The following is a 20,190-nucleotide window of genomic DNA, read 5'->3' on the forward strand; positions in this document are numbered from 1 at the left end:
CACCAGGAATATTAGTTTATACAACAATGTGTTAAAGCTTCTAATTTTCAATTTAGCATGCATCCTATATGGCTTTTCAACTCTCGATTAGGAGTAATCTATTACTGGGTTGCCAGGAATGGGCCACCGTCTCTAGTAATTCTATCCCAATATCTGCAAGACACCAGGTCAACACTGTTGGACCTAAAGTCCTAGGGTAGCTTGGCTCAGGTGGAAAGGCCTCGTTCCGGAGTAACATGTCGTGCTTGCATCACACTCACCTCAGCACTCCAGCGTATCACCACTAAAAACGACACTACACCAACATATTATAAGAGTTAGAAAAGCTTTATCTTTCCTTTTTTCAGGATTCTCTTTTCTTTCAAATTAAACTATTCAGTTTTTATCTACACCACATTAGGGTCAAAACATTTAGTTGTGGTTAAATTGGCAGTACTTAAGTACCTTAGCCCTGATGTGAAATCAAGCGCGCCACCTGGTGGTCAAACACAGCACAGCAAATTCAATAACGCTTTAAATAGTCATTAAACATAGCGCTGCACATAGCAATTTCATAGCGCCTTAAATAGAGTCATTAACATAGCGCTGCACATATCAATTTCATAGCGCCTTAAATAGAGTCATTTACGTAGCACTACACATAGTAATTTCATAGTGCCTTAAATAAAGTCATTAACATAACACTGCACTTGGTAATTTCATAGCGCCTTAAATAGAGTCATTAACATAGCACTGCACTTGGTAATTTCATAGCGCCTTAAAAGTGGCCCTTCCGCTTAGCGGTGTACTCAGTACCTCATTAGTGCTATCCCCGGCAAGTACCTAAGGCCTTAACGGGACTCTCTGTCTGAGGCGAGGTCCTCGGGCCCCAAACTCCCTTGTCCTGGAGCCCTACAGAGGCAGCGCTCCACTCGGCGCGGTCCGGCGAGGTGGTGGGGGCTCCGCAGGACTCCAAACGGCTCCGGAGTTTCCCTCAGACTTCCAGGGCCCGCGCCCGCAGCCGCCGATGCAGCACGACCTGCGGGGCGCGGCCCAGTCGGCAAATCACCCGGCGGCGGGTCCGTCACGTGATGGGAGGGAATCCGCTTCACGGCCTTGCGCGGCCCTAACAGGATGGCTCCAGGCCTGGTGAGGCCTTTGCAGGGTTCCAGTGGGCTTTCCTGCTTTGACTGCAGCGATGGGGCCCTGGGCTTCTCCACGGGCCCCGAGGACTATGGGGGCGATCTTTCCGGCCCTGGGCCGCAGTGGTGAGCTATTCTCTGGGACAGCCCCGACGGGGGTGGCACAAATTAAGGGGTGGCCGGCAGTTCGGGGGTGGCGCCCCCCGTCTCCTCACAGCGACGCCCAGGCTCAGGACAGGTTGGTTGGAATGCGACAGGCCACACGCCAGTGGTGGAACAAGATAGGGGGGGCCCAGGCACAGTCAGGAAAATGGTGGATAAGGTCAGAAATGGTCACTCTCTTCCCCAGTTCTCTTCAGGGGTCCTGACTAGGCGGGGAGCACAAAAGGTTAACGTGATCCCAGGGTCAGAGGCTGAAGGCAGGGCTAGGTCACGAGGTAGGGGGTGGTGTCAACCGAGGGGGGAGAAAAAGCAGGCCCTAAGAACAGTCAGTTCCCCCCACCCCTCTGGCGCTCCTACCTCCCCACTCTGGTGCCTTACTCCTGACTACCTCAGTTCACCACACAAAATGGCCGTCGCACCTCACCTCTATATATAGCCTGGGCCCTGACTGGCTAGAGTGGCTCAGAAGGTTCTGGAACTCCTCATGCCAGCCTATGGCCCAGGTTCTAAGGTGACAGTTTAGGCCACCATTTTGTGGAGGAGCGCTCTCTCACACCGTCAATTAGTGATGATGGGGCACCCAGAGCCTCTAAGTCAACACCAAAAAAAACTAGTGGACAGAAAAATTAGAGGGTAAAGGAGGAAAAAATGAGGAGGGGACAGCCAAAGGGCTGGCAGGTCTAACAAACACCATGTCTCTATCTGCTTCTGAGCTATTGAGAATGGCGTATCAGAGCAACTGTGCCAGCATGTGGTGATTAGGTTACTGGAACAGAAAACAAATTTGCAGGTATCTTTTTCAGAGAACCACTAAAACTGCATAGCGTTCCTTACACACTTACCTAAATGCACCAATTGAAAATGGTGCTCGTTTTACTGGACGTGATTTTCCAGTCGTCACATTGGTTTGTTTCATCTCTGTATAGAAAACACAAGTGTATCAAAACAAATGCATTAGTTAAGCCTAACAAAAAAGAAACATTTTAAAATTGTTTTCCTCTTAGTGGAGACTTAAATAGTTACACAATCAGGCAGTAAGGATGATCAGTTCAGTGAAGTGATCTTTAAGCATCACACGTTAAGCAGTAAAGATGTCCCGAACACTCCTTTCAAATAGTGACAGTACACTAAGATTATTGAGATGTACCTTGGAAGAACGAAGCAAGCGTGGAGTGCAGTAATACAGAAATGTACCTTGATGGAATTTTAGACCAAAATGAAAGAAGGCATGGTAGGTGATGCACCGATTTCATGATAACCTGTTTTTTAACCCCTTCCCTGCTCATGACGGAACCACTCCGTCATGAGCCACGGGCGTCGTGTGCTCATGACGGAGTGGTTCCGTCATGCTGCGGCCGTTGGCGGCCGCTCCGCCCACGCGGCGCTAATTCCCCGCCTGTGCGGGCGATTAGCGCAGTGGGCGGAGTCGTGACGGAACCACTCCGTCATGAGCACAGCACGCCCGTGACTCATGACGCAGTGGTTCCGTCACGAGCATGGGGGCGCCGCGCTGCCCCCAAACCCCCCCCAGCGCGGCGGCAAAATTTGTGCCGCGGCGAAGGGGTTAAAGGGTAGCCTGTGCTGATTTCGGAGTGCTGTTGTAAATAGAGGCTTTGTTTGTGTAACTGCAGAGCTAAGCAAGTTGCAGCATTTTGGATCATTTGAAGCCTTTGTAAGATGGCAGAAGGAGATACTAAAAACAGCGCATTACAGCAGTCTAACCTACTTAAGATGGTGGCCTGAACAACCACCTGATGTGTGTGAGTTGGAAAAATGGGAAGAATCTAGCAAAGCAGCTTCAGTAACAAAGCATGTAGAAGAGAGTTTTCAGAAAGAAAACTTTTGGTCAGGATGGAAGCTTAAATTGCAAACGGAGAACGCGGAGGACAGTGGCAAATTCGGGTAGCGACACTGGAGAGTTGTAGGACGAGAATACAATGAACTTGGTCTTGCTGTTACTTAAAATGGGTGTGCTTTGCCTCATCCGCACTGTCACAGAGATACAAGTTTGTATAGTAGAGAAGTTATCATTGTCTACAGAAAGCTGGATTTGAGGATCTTCAGCCTAACTCATGTATTTCAAACAGAGCGAATTAATTGAGTAAGAGATTAGACCTACAGATAAAGAGTGGGGCTCTAGGAAGAGCCCTGGGAAACCACAAAGGAAAGAAAGGAAGCCTTTGAATTCAAAGCTTTAGGGGGCCAAATAAATATTTTGAAAGCTATTGAAAAGAAAACTTTTTACTCAGGCAAAAGTGTAGACCTGAACTGATGCCAAAGGATGGTTTAAGTGAGAGACTGTGTTCAATGTGGTGGGCAAATCCAACAGAATCAAGGCTGAAGAACAGCCCTGGTTTGTCAGCATTCTTGGGTCATCAAGCCCCAAGACCAAAGTTGTCTTGGTGCAATGATAGGGCTGAAACTCAGACTGAGTCGAGTCCTGGATTTCATTAGACCCAAGAAATGATGCATTTTTCCCAGTACAGGGAAGACCCGCTTGGCAGTTCGGACTTGACTGTTCCCATAGGAAAGAGGGTCAAGACGGATTTGAATATGACTTGTTCTGAACGGGGGTGGCGAAGTGAGCTAAAGAATGATGATGGATTCAACCCACACCTGTGACTGGGGGTGAGTGTCTGAAAGGTTTCAGCACTCCGTCCATCATTTCCTTGTGTTTGCTTTGATCGCCTTAAGTTGCAGGGTATGCCCAGACATGGATCCCTTCCTCACTTGCCACTGGATTCAAGCTAGCCTGGCTGATGAGGGGTGTTACCCCGAAACCGGTCCCAAGATGCGTTTTTCCAGTCTAGGAAAGACCAGGCTTGGCAGTTCGGGCTGGACTGTTCCCATAAGGAACAGGGTCAAGACTAATTTGCATATGGCTGGGTCTGAACTGGGGTGTACTATTCCTGCTGTACTATTTCCTCAATACATTAATCATCCTCTAATCACTTTAACATTAATTATATAACAAATTATCTTAAGTAATTACCGTCACTGCTGTTACCTCAGATATATCATATCATGTCCAGCATAATACACCTGCACACTGATTCCTTTTGCTCCTTGTGATTGAGCTACTTTTTGAGAGAAATTTCATATTGCGTGTATAGCAAAATAAAAGACCACATACATCTTCTTGTGAGACGGTGTTCTGGTGTGTGTCAGTGCTCTCACCAGTGTGCATATCAGTTAAAAAGAGTGCCTTTAGGCTCCGTCTAGGCACTGCACATGTTAAAACCTGGTTAATAACTATCAAATACAATGCAAAATTATAGTAAGCGTTTTGATACTACAAACAATAAGACAAATTCATCCCATGTTTACTTGCACATTTCAGAAAGAAGCAGTAAAAATAAATAAAGTAACATGAATCATGCCACTCCTGCTATTAATCAATATCGGTTTGTTTCGATTGCATCACCAACAGGTGCAGTTAGTGGAGGCATTATTTGAATAACATTTATTTTATTCATTGTTCAAATTCCTTTAGGTTGCAGACTTGCCCTATCTAGGCATAAATTTCATTTACAGTGTTCATTAAATAGCACGGAAGCCCAACCTTCAGCGTGTGGCCGTTCATTAGAGGCACGTGAAGTACCAGTAGATGTTGCAGCACACAGGATAAGGTGCTGGCATAACTAAATACTTATAAGGTCCCAAAGGCGGGAACTATTGGCTATGCGAAAGCTTCTTGTATAAAGTTGTTGGCAACGTTGATCACAGCCTTGAGAAAGCAATATTTCATGAAATGTTTTGGTTGTAGGATTGAATACATAATATTTAAGAAAACTGAACTATTTCAACTCAAGTATCTATCAGTAAAAACGATTACAGAAATTCACTGGATTATAATGGATTTATAGACTTATTTGATATGGCTCAATATATGCCCTAATAATATTGAAATTTCTATAGATGTTTAGGTTAACCTCCCATTATAAATAATCTGTTGCAAACATACCAGTGGGGACTGGTACCGTAGGCTTTGGTGCTTGGCTGTGCACTCAATTACCCTACATTTATGCACTTTTATAAGTAGACCAACAAAAGCATGCTAGTTTCAGTCACTCAAGTCATCATCATAACTAAACTGTATTAGATTGACCGAACTTCAACTTTGTTCTATTTTATTCTAAACAAAACCATGGAATAAAGGAGAAGCATTAATGTCAACAAATAGAAGCATTATGGATAATCTTAGCAAGCACAGGTGTTATGTGCCTTGGGGACAAATAACTGGGGAACATACAAACACAGAGTAAACGCATTTTAGGCAGCACTAAGGGACAGATTTTGAAACAATTAAAAGTAAAACATAGAGTACCTGCAAAGTTGATTACATAGTTAAATTTCACTGTTGTAAAGTTAACAGTGCCCTGAGGTTGCAATTTGTACCAGTATTCAATCTCTTCACTGCTAATCGAGCATTGTACAGTTGTATCTGTCTTCAGAAGAAAAAAAACAAAAATTAGAACGATATCCTCTGCAACATCACAGAATTCTATAAAATAAGGGTCTGTTTCAAAAAGGGAAGTATTCCTCGATATTATCAAGAGTCATCCATCCAAATAATAGTTCTTGATCAGATTTCATTTTCAACGTAGGTTATCAAAAGGTAAAATTCTGGCATGGTACACTTTCTTAAAAGCCAGTACCAGATAGCCTCAGATAGTGATTATGATAAACAAGGTTGACCTTTGTAGGTCACCCCAACTTCATTATCTGTGTGTCTGTCATGTTACAAGTTGCTTCGAATGTGTACTTTTCTAATGCAGCTTTCAAGAGTCAGACCCATATCAGCAATACCCAATGCAAGAATGTGATCAGCAAAGATCAAGGTAAGTACGTGGACATATTAATTTATCCTTAAAGTCTTTCCCAAACAATTTATTTAGTTGTTGTAAAGCAAAGGGCCAAGCACATGTGTAGAAGCAATGCTTGGTGTACATAGAATCAGTCAACTAATTGTGATTTGCAGTACCTTTAGCAACATAATGTTGAAGCATGTATTCATTAGTTCTCCATTTCTTTGCCAATAAGGTGTTAAAGAAACCCGTATCAAAAAAGGTCTCCAGAGTCTTGTGCACCAATGGCTTTGCATACTATTCTTATTGTGCCTCATATTTGTCGTATGGGAGGAAAAACACAGTTGGAAGAGCTAGAATACAACGATGCCTTCCGGCCTAACTTCCAGCAAACACAATCCATTGGGTTTACTACAATACAAGGATAGCTCTTGGCAAGAACAAATGAATACCTCAATGTATATGTCATATATAAGCCACATATCCTTAAGTTTTAATATTTGTTGCAGCTCACAAACCTCCCAATGTTTATTTTTAGATAAATGTTGTGCAGGTCTAGCCACATTCCAAGCACAAAAGTTATACAGGCATCTTTGCTCTGGGTGCCCCATTTACATAGCTCACTTGCCTAACTGACATAGCCTCAACTGAACAGCTCTGGGAAGGTTGCCAGAAACCCTTACCCAAAGAAGGTTCCTTAATGAGAAATCAAACCCATGCTAGTATAGATCCAGAACTCAAGGACACGTTTACATAGCAGTTATTTTGGAGTCTGTCTGTGACATGTACATGCACCCAAAGGGTATGCAAAAATTTGAATTAGTGTCAGCCAGATGGCCCCCTCCCCAAGTCCAGAGAAGAATAATTATGACAGGGTCTTAACAGCTTTTCCTACATGCCCAATCAAGGACTCAAATTGTTCTGGTTCAGTATATGCACACTTTCCTTGTTTTCTTATAACTAAGTAATAGCATTTACTCTTAGGCTTTTGCACATGACATACAACGCTACTTTAACAGTAAGTCGCTCATGAAGTTAGTCCCAAACAGAAATGCTTCAGTCCTGAAGAAAGCCCTTGGGCCTACGTGTGGGCCTCTTTACTACAGCCTGAAACAGGCATAAAAAAGAGCTTCCCATATGGGTTAGAGCACACATAGGTTTAAAGGAGTCAAACTTACAAGACAATTGGGCCCTGTGACAAAGCGTTATTACCTCAAAGAATATTCATTATTCATGTCAGGGTGAACCCTCAAAAGTCACTAAATTAACCTGAACTTAACTGCCTGGTAGCTATGGCATGGAGCAGACAGACTTAACTCAGAGTAATATGTAAAGTATTTATACAATACAAAAACAGTAAAAGTGAAAATGAAAAAACTCCCAACAGTGTAAAATGTAATAAACAAATGGCAAAACCCCAATAAGGGGAGCTGGAGATGTGAATTTTTAATATTGAACACAGAAATAGCACCAAAGCACCAATGATAGTCAATGGTCCTGGTAGACCGGGACCTGGGTGAAATTTGAGGCTGACTGAGATAAGGTGCGGGCAGGCTATATACCAACCAGGTTCATCCTTGTCAAACATTTTATCTTCTGACACTCTTAAATTCCACTCCCCCACAGGAGTCCAGTTTTAAAGCCCCACCCAGGACCTCAGGGGAGGCACTTAGAGATGCAGTGTATCAGACACAGGTGAACAGCAGGGACCAGCAAAGTTCCAGTTTCCACTGGCCAGCCAAGAACTTCCAGGAACATCTCCCTGTAGCCACACAGGTCAGTCACCAGACCCCTGCAGTCCACTTCTTTATTCTGTGTACAAGAGAGAGCGGGTCCAGTTCTTCAGGACTCTTCTCAGGTCACAGACCCCAGGTCCACTCTTCTTCGGATCTTCCACAGGTCAATTAAGTGATCTGAAATGGATACCTGAAGGTGCCACATTTATCCCTGGAATCAGCTTGTGGAGGGGAGGGACTACTGGACACGCTTTAACCAATAAGGTAAATATTCCTGTGGCCAAGCCTACCCAGGCTTTGAAAAATCTATTCGCCCACTCACAATTGTGAGTAAAATGTTATCAGGTCAAGCTATTTTTAGCACCTACTAGTCTCATCTAGCAAACTTAGACTAGAAATCAACCAGTGTTCTGTTCATTGAGAAAGTGAACAAGTAATAAAGATGCCATTAAATCTGGTTTTTATCTTGACACATTTGCTGCCTGTTCAAGAAAAGAGGTCAAATGTCAGTTTGTCTTTTAACTAATTGCAGCCTGCAAATAATATTTTTCTCTCCCTTAGATGTTTTTGTCAAGTGAGCGGTCTGAAGATGTCAGTTATTTTTCTCTATCACATAACATTTAAATAAATATCCTGCAAATTAATATTACAAATATATCCGGAATTACAAAAGCAATTGGTTTGTAATTAAGAAGTATAATGCAAACAAGGGAGTTAAATAGCAGCAAAACAAACCAGAACACTTTACTTGGTGATGTGCAAATGATACATATTTGCAGAAAATCTATTTCCAAACATTATTGTTTGTAAACTATATAGTTTTATCAGTAAAGCTGCATGTCAGTGGGAAAGTTTGTGGCCATTTCAGTGTAAATCTGCTGATAAAAAATGACATTGTGGTACCATTTTATGCTTTGGTAATGTATTAAGGGATAGTTTTTAAACACGATTTGAGAAACATTTCTGCCCCCGCCCTGATGAAAATGCTGTTAATGAACTAAGAGGCAAGTCAGGGGTCATGTATATCCTATATGTGGCTAGATTTGTATCATATATGGAAAGAAAGTTTAGTTCAAAAAACTCTTTTGATTAATTTATTAAACACAAGACATGCTGAACTTGCACATTTAAAGGTGCTCTCTTATGTGACAATGAAGAAAATGGCAGCACGATGAATTAAATTATTTGCCCACGATAACATCATTTGAAAGCAGTTTATGGGTCAAGAGCATTACAAATAGGTCGACTAGATTATTTAAGTCACTAGACCTGCAGGTCTAGTAAAATGTTCATGGTTTTTCGCGGCCTGCTACCCACTTATTAAGTAGTTCCCTTTGCCTTACTGCAAGCAGGCCAAAATGGCCATACTGCAGGACATTTTCAGGATGGCGAAAGTCTTTTGTCACACTCAGCCTATGATCTGTGAGGCCAGGGGTGTGTTGAAAGTGTACTATAGTAATCCTAGTATTCTCCCATATCTAACACTAAAATACAGTTTAACCCCTTCCCCACTCATGACGGAACCACTCCGTCATGAGCCACGGTCGCCGTGTGCTCATGACGGAGTGGTTCCGTCATGCTGCGGCCGTTGGCGGCCGCGCCGCCCACGCGGCGCTAATTCCCCGCCTGTGCGGGCGATTAGCGCAGTGGGCGGAGTCATGACGGAACCACTCCGTCATGAGCACAGCTCAACCGCGGCTCATGACGGAGTGGTTCCGTCATGAGTACCGCGCCACCGCGCTGCCCCCAAGCCCCCCCCCAGCGCTGCGGCGGAATTCCCGCCGCAGCGAAAGGGTTAAGGCAGGCACTGTACCTACAACAAACCCAAAGACATACATATGGTAGGACAAAAGCAGGGTCCTCCAGCAACCACACAGAGAATATACAAGATTGTCTCTGCATCCTTTCCTATCCCTTTCAAGTGCACCCCAAAAGTTTCTTCTAGCTGGGCCCATTCATGAGATAAAGTATTAGTAGTTTAATCTGTACTCTGGTTTTCTATATAGGACAATAGTTTTTAGGGACTTCCCACTGTAGCAACATGTTTACATAAGAATTCTACATTCAAAATACCATACACCCTACCTTGTGGCATATAAGGCTTACAATAAGGTGACTTACTAATATTTAAAAGCAAGATATTTATCGGTCAAAAAAGGTTTATTTAGATAGGTAGCAGTGCACGCTTTACATGGTTAGTCAGGCTATAGAAGCAGCCCTGAAGTCATGTTTGTACTGTCACTGTAGTGGATGACACAACATGTGCTGCAGTTCATTGGTGGCATTTAACTTCCAGGCCCTATGGTACATTTTGTACTATATACTAGGATCTTATAGGCATGTTAAATATATCAATTTGTTCATGTTTAAAGGGGAGCACAGACACTTCACTAATGGGTATTAGAAGTAAAGCGCACAGAATTCTAAATACAGTAAAAATCTATTTGCCCACTCGCTAGGGTGAGTCAGATTTTATCAGATCGAGCTATATTTAGGACCTACTCGCCCTTTCTGGTGAGGTGACAGAACAGGTATTCTGTTCAGTCAGAAAGTGACGGAGCAATAAAGAGGACTTTAAATCTTGTGTTAATCTTGTCACGTTTGCTCTGTGTTCAGAGACAGGGGTCAGAAGTCAGTTTACAAATACGTTTCTTTCTCTTCCAGCAGTGTTCCAGGATTTTGCTAAGTGAACTGTCTGAGCTGCTTAGAAGTGTGAAATGAAAGGCTGTAGGGTATCAGGCTTTTTAACAAACATTTAAATAGCTAATAAGTCAACTATACAAACATTTCAAAATATATTTTAGTAGTTGTGAAAGCCCATTTTTATACTTCTGTCTGGTGAAAAAAATATATTTTAATAGAATAAAGAACAAATCAAAATACTTTACATGCTGATGTACAAATGATAAATACGTTTGTCTGAAACCCAGTTTTCACAGATTATTGTTAATACACTATCTAGTTTTATCAGTAAACTGCAAGTTAGTGAGTATGGTTTTGCTTATTTCTTGGAGATTTCCTGTCTGCAAATGACTGTTGGCTACCACATCATACTTTAGTGATATATTTATATATTATATATGTTTACACATGAACTGAGAAACCCTCCTGCACTGATGGCAATGCTATGAGAAAACTGAGAGGCAAGTCAGGGATCGTGTCCACCCTATATGTGGGCTCGATTCTTATTACACATGAAGCAAACATTTTATCTATTCAATTAAACAAAAGAGTATTGTTTTCTACAGCAGAAATGCTGAACCCACATATTTGAATGTGTATTCGTATGCAAGAATGAAGAAAAAGGAGACTCTGTAAAATAAAATATTTGCCAATAATCAAACAATTTGGGACCAGTTTATGGGTCAAGTGCATTACAGTTAAGTCGAGTGGATTATTCAAGTAACTCGACGTGAGGTTCTAGTAAATTTTTTATGATTTTCACGGCCTGAGGGTCCCTCATCCTTTAACAGGTGTTATCGTAGCAGTGACTTTTTTTCCTTTACCTTGTCAAAATGGACAGAATTAGGGGTTAACATCACAAGAAAGCCCCATTTGAATCCTCCCCAGAGTACCTAAAGTCCATGGATACTTCATGACACCTCTAACTATGCTTAGTTTACCGACTGCAATCACGTTTCTCCAACCTAAAAATGACTACCAGGTACAAAAGACTTGGTGTGGTTTTTGAATTAACTGTGGGGGGCTTTTTCCACCTCATCCCGTCATCCCTGCATTAAGAAGAGTGAAAGCTCGCTCTAGTTCTAAATATATCGCATTTATGCTGAAATTGTGCCTTTCTATGAAACACAAGTTGTCACTTTTCTTTGGTTTTCCTAAAAATTGTATGGAGTCGTGTTCAGCATTTCAGTTAGTCATCTTTCTTTCCATTCCTTGTATCAAAGATCAGGCCATAGTTGGTCACAAAAACTCCTAATACTGATGCACCTACTGTGCCACAGGATCTCTTTAACACGTTAAATCAAAATATTTGCACATTTAAAGGGGTGAAGTCTTGTCATGGAGCAAGATGGTGGCTTTTTAGGACTGGTCCAAGGCTGGCTTCCCCGAGCTGAGAGAATTCTGTGGAGAAGACGACTTTAGATGAACACAGGGGAATGGGAGAGACTAGTACGACCCCACACACATAGTGTGGGAGTCCTGGACCCCATAAGCATCCTGAGATATATGCATCAATCCCCGAGACTGAGTGAGGAAAGATGGCGATCACGACATATGGAGTGTCAAGAGGCAACATGAAAAGACTCCCTGGGCCTGTGGAGAAGGAAACAGTGGTTTTACCCACAACATGAAGTCAGTGGGAAACCACAGGGAGCCCAGGGTATGCTAGCGAGGCGGCGAGACAGGTTCTCCAAACCCGTGATAAGTGAGGTGCGATCGAAGGATTGCACTGCAGCAAGGGTGTGGCACACTAGACCACTGTTGGAAGTAGCCTTCTGTTGCAGCCTAGAACACTGCCTCTCACCTGAGAATGATGGGGGAAGTGATAGACCACAGGATCGATTTGGGTGTGTACTGTGTCCCATTAAGAGATGCTCTGATGCAAAAGAGGGAGCTTCTATGTGGATGAGAGGAAGGCTGGCTACACTGTGGAGGCCTGAAGGAGACGGAGAGCGCACCCCCACTATTTAATGGGTTTCATACTTCAGACCAGGGCTCCCTTTTTAGGTTTCGGAGAGACATTATGTATGTGAGCTTTCAAAGTGCTGCTGGCTGGCCTAGCGCTTGCGTTCATGTGACCGTGCACGCGCGCCATCTTTCAGCAGCACTTTGAAAACTCGTGCGCGATCACTTTCGCTTTCAGAGCGATCGTGATGACGCACGCTTTCAATGCTGGTCTTTCGAGGGTGCATAGGTCAGCCCACCGGGACCATTAACCTTCCAGGAAAGAGGTTCTCACTCCCATACACCACAGAAAGCAGCTCTGATCAAACTATAAACGACAGTAACCCCATGTGATGGAATGCTGATGAACCAAAATAAAGTTTCCAAACTTAAGAAAGCGGATTATGGTCACCGCCACGAGCCCCTCGCTTTGGTTGCTGGACAGCTGCACGCTTCTTTGCCTGGTTATCTTTTCAAAATCGAGCTTGAATCCCCTTCCTTTCACTGCTGATCTTTGGAGTTTACGAACACTAAATCACAAAGTGCACTGTGTAAACACGTGCCCGCCTGGCAACTCTGCTTTCAAAGCAAACCCCACAATTGCTCCCCCTCGCCTCAATGCAAGCTTCACTCTCCATGCAGAAGCCACGATCACACGGCTGCTCGGCTTGTTGTGGCTTCATTAATGGTAAATATTAGCACTCACAATACTGAACGCATTAATTCTCCTGCGCATTATTTATACAGATGATGACACCCTTGCCATGCTAATATTGCACAGGCAGCCTCTCCAAGCTCTGCCTCATCTTCATCTGAAGAGAGGCACCATCAGAGGGAGATTAATGCTGATGTGCGCCTCGACGCACCCCGGGTGGGCGAGACGCATTCATGGGCGAGCACGAGAATGTCTCCGAATTCGCTCAAAGCAAGGGACTAAGGAAGTGACCGAGTGGTCGCCAGGCTTATTTCTGAATAAAAAGGACTTCATCTTTGTATAAAGTGCAATTACACCACACATAGCTGGCTTTTAACCTGGGCAAGCTGGGCCCACGCCCAGGGCGCAAAACTGGAGCTGGAGGAAGAGATTTGGCTGCATATTAGGCAGCAGTCTCCATCTGACCTGACTCCAGAGCTTCAGCCCACACAGCAATTAATCATTCTGGTATTTGCTCTTAGAGAGGCTGCAGGCGCCCCGTTTAGCGTCGCTTCTCTACTGCTCACACTGTGATTTAGGATTGTTTTGATTGATTTGGACTGTTTTGCTAGTGAGGCTTCCTTTTTGCACCCACCCAGCTCTTCTCTGCCTTGCTGCCCAGCCCCACACTTATCCCACCATCCCTGCTTGTTTTATATATATGTCGGAAAATGAGCAGGCCTGGGCAAGCACCGCTTCCAATTCTGCATTCCCCTACCAGAGCTTAGTGTACATAGTCTGTGTCGGCTTGCTGTAATTTCTGGAGTGCCTATTAATACCAAGAGACTGAGCGAACGTTGTTGTGGGAATGCAGCTTTGTCTTCAAACTGGTTTCCAACAAATGATTTGTGTTCCTTTGCATAAATGCATTGCTTATTTTAATGCATCTCCTCCCTGCATAAATGCATGCCGTTTCTCCCAGGACAAATACAATAACAGCCCCTCATTTAGCATGCGCGACCCTCACAAGACGTTCAGAATTCGGGTTAGGCGGAGGATTTAAACAGCCAGAAGCATCGCCTCAACGTTACGGTCACTGGGAGACTAGATTTCATCAGCGTGTGACACAGATCTTGGTAACATAATAGAACTCATATAGCAGGCCTGTTTACAGCATGTATTGTGTTTATTATGCACCATACATTTTAGTTATCTTGTTTTTTTGTTGAACTTCCTAGGATTATGAGTTCCGCCAATGTCCGTCTTTTGTTGAAATTCCGTCTAGGACCCAACTCATTGCTGATGCTCCCTGGGTAATCAGCTGTGCGGTGCCCGAGCTACAGTGTTTTCGTACAACTCTACAACAAGAACTTCCAGGTAGATGCTTAATGTAGCTGTGTGTCAAAGTAGGCAACTGCATGAGATTCTGACCATCCACAGTAACTGTTTAAGGGTTTAACCTTACGCATAGAACTCGGAAGATTATTCTTTTTACTAACATACCACACTGAAATACTCCATTTTCTTATACATCAAAATGCTCGGTGTACATTCTCACACGGCTGGCACTACCTCTGTCCCATTGATCTTACAATGGAGGCTGAGCCATCTCTAGTTGGACAGCTCTCTTATAGAGTGCACATTCCCAGCAGTGACAGAACTTTACAAGCTTCTCGACTTGGGTGGAGGCATTAAAACGTGGTGATTTCACTGTTAACTGCCCAGTCTTCATCAGCTTTTTTTGTAATTGATTTTTAGTGCTTCGACTCCACTCAGGTCCTGTGTGGTGCTTGATGAATCCAAAAATATAAGACTAGTGGCAGATTTCAGCTAATACTACAGAGCTAATTTTGTTTGGTTTGTCAAAGAGTGTGGCAAAACAGTATGGCGTAATTGGCTTAAAGAAAGTCTCTCATAAAACCAAAGAGGGTTAGGACTTGGGTTTCCCTTAAAATTGGGGTGCCATTCTGGATATATTGTACAAGTTCATTCTGCTTTTGCTATTGACAGAGTAAACCAGAGTTTGGTTAATGACTTTATGGAATTGGCTAGATGTGAGCTGATCAGGGAAAGTGCTCGTTGTGGCGATTATCTCTTTACTAGATGTGAACATTAGGGTTTGGGCAAATTAGTGGGTTTGATTTCAATGCTTTATCTGTTGAAAGGACTAGGTAGAATCACTGTGGGTAATTATCTACATGTGTGGCTCACATCTACACCTTAAACGACTTCTGGTCAGGACTCCTGCCTTCCATTTTCCCTCTGGCACGTTGAGTTCTACCAGCACTATTCTGTTTCAGCTCATCTACACTTTCTAGACTCTTCCCTCGTCTATCCCTCCATTATCTTTTTCAATCCAAATAACAGACTCGCATATCCACCGCTCAAATTAACTCAAACTTCCCTATACTAATTCACCACTAATCCTTTTTGGGTTCTGTAGTAGCGTGCTACTTCTCAAAAAGCGCTTAGACACCTTGTCAGGGGTAGTAAGCGCTATATAAATACAACTAGAATTAAGCTCTTGTTTTTTTTTTTTTTTTTTTAATAATTACGGATGCCTAGCAACATCTGCCTGAGGCTATGATGATCCTAAGGGAAGGCAAGGTATGTGATGTTTTTAATTTAAACAAGCCATCAATATTAATGGAGACTTACTTTAAATGGTCCTTCTCCTGCCCAGTACAATTCCTTTTGCATCATTATCATCGCGCAGCAAACGCTCTCGTAATACACTGGGTACTAGTCACTCTTGGCGCCTTTTATACCCAATTCTATACTGCCCAGTGTTGACCTACGGCAGTGTGTGTCACTCTGCGATTGGCCACACCATGTATGTATGTGGCGCATAGCTAAACACTTACAAGGTCCCAAAGGCGAGACCTGTTGGCTATGCCAATGCTTGTTTATGAATGTCAGGGGTCTCGGACAGCAGGAGGGACTTAAGCCTCTAACCCAGACATCCCAAATTATTTAAAATTCAGGACTGAAATCATTTTTCACAGGTTTTTTTTTTTTTTTTAACAGGGACCTATAGCATGAGACAAAGTAAAATGAATTAAAGATAAAATAAGCTACATTAATACACAGCATGCTCTCTCCAGGGCACACATACAACCATTCGAGCAGAGTGTAAGACAGCTACAGTGGTTGTCGTTAAGCCCGGATACTATTTAGTGTACCTGAATGAACAAACAGTCTTTATTTAAGCTTAACAGTGAGAAGGAGCAGAATATGTAATGTCAAGCGCAACTGTAATAGTCAGCCATACCCTCTAAGAAGCATTTTCAAGGGAACATAAAATTCTTCTATTCAGCAGGCATTGCCACCCAGATCTGGTCTGCGTACCAGTGGCTTAAAGAAATGGGCAATCCTAATTGTTAAAAAATTAGTTGTAAAAAAAACCTTGTCATTCTGCTGGATGACTAACTCAACATGGCGAATCAAGTATCAGCAGAGAGTAATACCTGCCTTGGAAACCTCTGTATGCGTAGGAAGGTTTTTTCTTGGATCCCTCTGAACCATAGGAAGACTACTACACAGGCTCTTATATCTATTTGCATCGATTATGGTTATGTTCTCTTGGTTGCAATAAATAAGTCCCTCCTGTTGTGCTTACAAGGGTTTTAAATTATGGCTGCCTGACTGGTTTGTCATCTGTACAGAGGACTTCTGCAGACCCAGTTTCGAAGTACCTTCATTGGATGCCTGTTAGGGTGTGTTGTATATTTAATCTCTTTGCTACACTCAGTCTTGTATGGTGAGGGTCTTGTATACTTACGTACAAAGATCAGGTTTCATCAGCCAACTAGAAAACTTAAATCATCTGACATGGCACTGGCCATCCCCCGCTGTATATACACCACTTGATGCGGGGGACGTTCTTTGTCTTATCTAGAACCTCACCTTTGGACTAAGCCGTCTTTTGATATCCACTCTTACCACAGCTTTCACTTACTTACTTATACCTACTACCCCTCCTGGGGTATATAGGCCATCAACCAGGACTCTCCAGCCACCTCTGTCCTGAGCTTTTCTTTCCATTTGACTCCGGGTGTAACCCATCTCCTCGTAGTCAGCCATGAGGCTAGTTTTTTCTTGGCCTTCCTCTTTTCCTTATCACTTGGGGTTACAGCGCAGGGCTTGCCTGGTGAGGTAAAACACAGGCGTGCAGAGGGTGTGAACTATATCAGCCCCAGTGTCTAGCCACGATTTCCTCATGAGTAGGAAGTTGGAAAGTTTGCTGCCATAGGTCATTGTTGATGATGGTGTTTGGCCAGTGGATTTGGAGAATTGTCCTCAGGCCGGTGTTGATGAAGGCCTGGACTTTGTTGGTGGTGGTCACTGCTGTCCTCCAAGTTTTTGCTCCTTTCAGAAGGACCAATTTGATGTTGGTGTTAAAATGTGCAATCTTGGTTTGCAACGTTAGGTCCTTGTAGCTCCAGAACTTGATGAACGCAGCCCTTGCTTTGCCATTTCTTGCCTTGACGTCGCCGTCTGTGCCGTCCTGCTTGTCTACTACAGTGCCCAGGTAGGTGAAGGCCTCAACCTTTTCCAGTGCATCGCCTGCAAGAGTGACTGCAGTTGTGCTGGCCATGTTATCCTTCAGGATCTTGGTTTTTCCACAGTGGATGTTAAAGTCAAGTTGTACTGATGTGGCTGCCACCTTGTCCGTCTTCTCTTGCAACTGCAGAAGAGTATGGGAGGGTAGGACCAGGTGATTTGCAAAGTCCAGGTCGTCGAGCTGTGTCAGAGATGTCCACTGGATCCCATTCCTTCTCCTTGCTGTGGATGTCTTTATGATCCAGTCTATGGCCGATAGGAAGAGAAAAGGCGAGCGCAAACAACCCTGGCAAACTCCAGTCCTCACCTTCTACTCTATCCAGATGCTTCCAAACATGGGGTACAGCATGCTTACTGATTTTTCAATTATTGCTATTAGTTTCTCTGAAGGAATGTTGCTGGGTCCTAGTGCCATCCTATTTCTCAGATGTTTGGTGATATTTCTTCCTTGGGTGGTCTAAAGCAGTCGATTGGCGACTCCATTTCAGCTGGCTATATTTCTGGTGGAGACTGCAACAAGGGCTGGATAAGCTGTTCCTCAAAATGATCAACCCTTCTTCGTTGTTGGCCTTTGTTACCCTGCCACAGCGATACCACTTTTAAAGCTGCTTAAACATGGCTATTTTAGCTAGCGGCAGTTCTACCTACAATAGGCCTTTTGATGTAAGTTGGTCGCATTTCCTAAATGCCAATAACATAACAAGGGCATAAACAATGTGATATGAACTGCTTGGAAGTGGCAAAGACTTTGGTGGCAGTGTTCTGATGGAAGAAGGAACTGCCAGATATCGGCCAAAACAAAACTCTGTAATATCATGCCATGCAAAATTTGATTTGTAACATGTCAGAAATAGACAGCGACTTTGAATCCACCTGGTACTCAGTTTTAAAATATTTGACTGAGGGGACCCCCTCGATATCATATCCGCTATTGATGAAAGCCCTCAACCTGTTTTAGGTGGGGAGACAACAACAAGCTGGGGCACAGAGCGACGCAGGGGAGTCCTCTCACATGGAAGCACCAGAGACGAGGTGCTCAGTCTCGACGGAGATATATGTGACAGCAAAATAATCAGAAACAATCTTTTGGGGCCCATTGGACATAGCAACTACTGGGGAGGATAACTGACATTATGTGCGATCTTGATGAACACAAGTGTAATGTCATCTATGCTGAAACCTCGATGGGCGTATCTGAACTAAGGGACTCATTATGATGGTGGGCAGACATCAGTCTGCCCGCCATCATCACAGTGATGGGACCGACTGCCAGATTTGCGGAGGTCCCACCGGCCCAATTAGGATGCGCCCGCCATACTGGCGGGCGCATCCTGGCCTTTTACCTTTGCGGACAGTGCTGCTTGCTGCAGTATCGTCCACAATGGTAAATGGGCATGCACAGCATTTCCCTGCACCATGTGGCAGGCACCACGCGGATCCTGCCACTCGGTGCAAAGAACTGCAGGGGGATACGCAACAGGCCCCAAAGCCAATCCCCGCCAGAAAGGCCCATCAATCACCCACATTCTAATATGGCGGGTGGTGCCTGCTAGGCACTGGCACCATATTAGTGGCACAGCTGTCCCCAGACCGGTCATCAAGGATTCTCAGCGCCATGATGCTCCTTCCGGAGCGAACGCCGCGCTTTACAAATACCCCTACAAATACAAATACAAAATACAGCTCCGCCCGGCCAGCAATCCCCAACGATTGCCGACCGGGGAAAAAGCGGCGGACGGACTTTGCGTCCGCCGCGATACCCACCACCATCATAATATGGCGGGGGGGATTTCTCATCACGATGGCGTAACGATCGCCACAGCCGGCCTGGCGGTGGCGATCGTTACGCCATCGTAATGAGCCCATAAGTCAGCTGTAATAATGTGATATTAGCTAGCTGTGAAGGTATGCAGTGATCTTAAGAATTAAACCAAAAAGCTTTGGTAAAAAAAAAAAAATCCACACTTAGAGCACCTGCAAACTTCTCAAATGCTACCGTCATTTTATCTTTGTAATCATCGAAATAAACTTACTAAAAGGTCTTCTTACAAAACAAATTTGGCTTAAGAGCAACCCATATATAGAACAACTTGGACGGGTTATCCAGATGAGGCAAGGTACAGGTAGATTTCTGAACATGTACAGCAAGAACAGAAAGGCCAATTTTAAAGCAAAACTGCTGACAGTGGGGTCAACTGGCAGAAGATTTCAGAAGCTGTTGCCAGCTGTCACTTGAAGATATACACAAGAACTGGAAAACGGAGGCCAGTGCAGGTACAGAAAACACGAGTTGACAAGTCAACCCTGTATAGGGAAGGGGCTTAGTGGACATGATGAGCAAAGAGATAGAAGGGGGGAGGCTCTTCCCTTATAAAAAAAGTAATGCAGGAATTGTGAAATTGTAAATTTAGCAGATAAAACACGAGATAAAGAAGTAGTAAATTTCAACAAGAAATATAACAAGAATATCAGTTCCAATCCTTCTCCAACACACTCGAAACAATGAGAACCCACAGGCGCGGACCAGTTAATCCCAAAAC

General features: G+C 43.8%; 1 protein-coding gene across 1 annotated transcript in view; it reads right to left on the minus strand.

Annotated features, from left to right (window-relative positions):
- The window catches only part of PARP11 (poly(ADP-ribose) polymerase family member 11), a 181,193-nt gene that overhangs the window by 152,894 nt on the left and 8,109 nt on the right, over positions 1-20,190 (minus strand). Inside the window, exons 4-5 of the mRNA XM_085652579.1 lie at positions 5,611-5,731; positions 2,126-2,201 (exon numbers count right to left, since the gene is read on the minus strand). Of these exons, the coding sequence (XP_085508705.1) occupies positions 2,126-2,201; positions 5,611-5,731 (197 nt within the window). The remainder of the gene's footprint in view (positions 1-2,125; positions 2,202-5,610; positions 5,732-20,190) is intronic.

Source organism: Triturus cristatus, chromosome 4_1 (assembly GCF_964204655.1).
Source record: "Triturus cristatus chromosome 4_1, aTriCri1.1, whole genome shotgun sequence".
NCBI classification, from domain to species: Eukaryota; Metazoa; Chordata; class Amphibia; order Caudata; family Salamandridae; genus Triturus; species Triturus cristatus.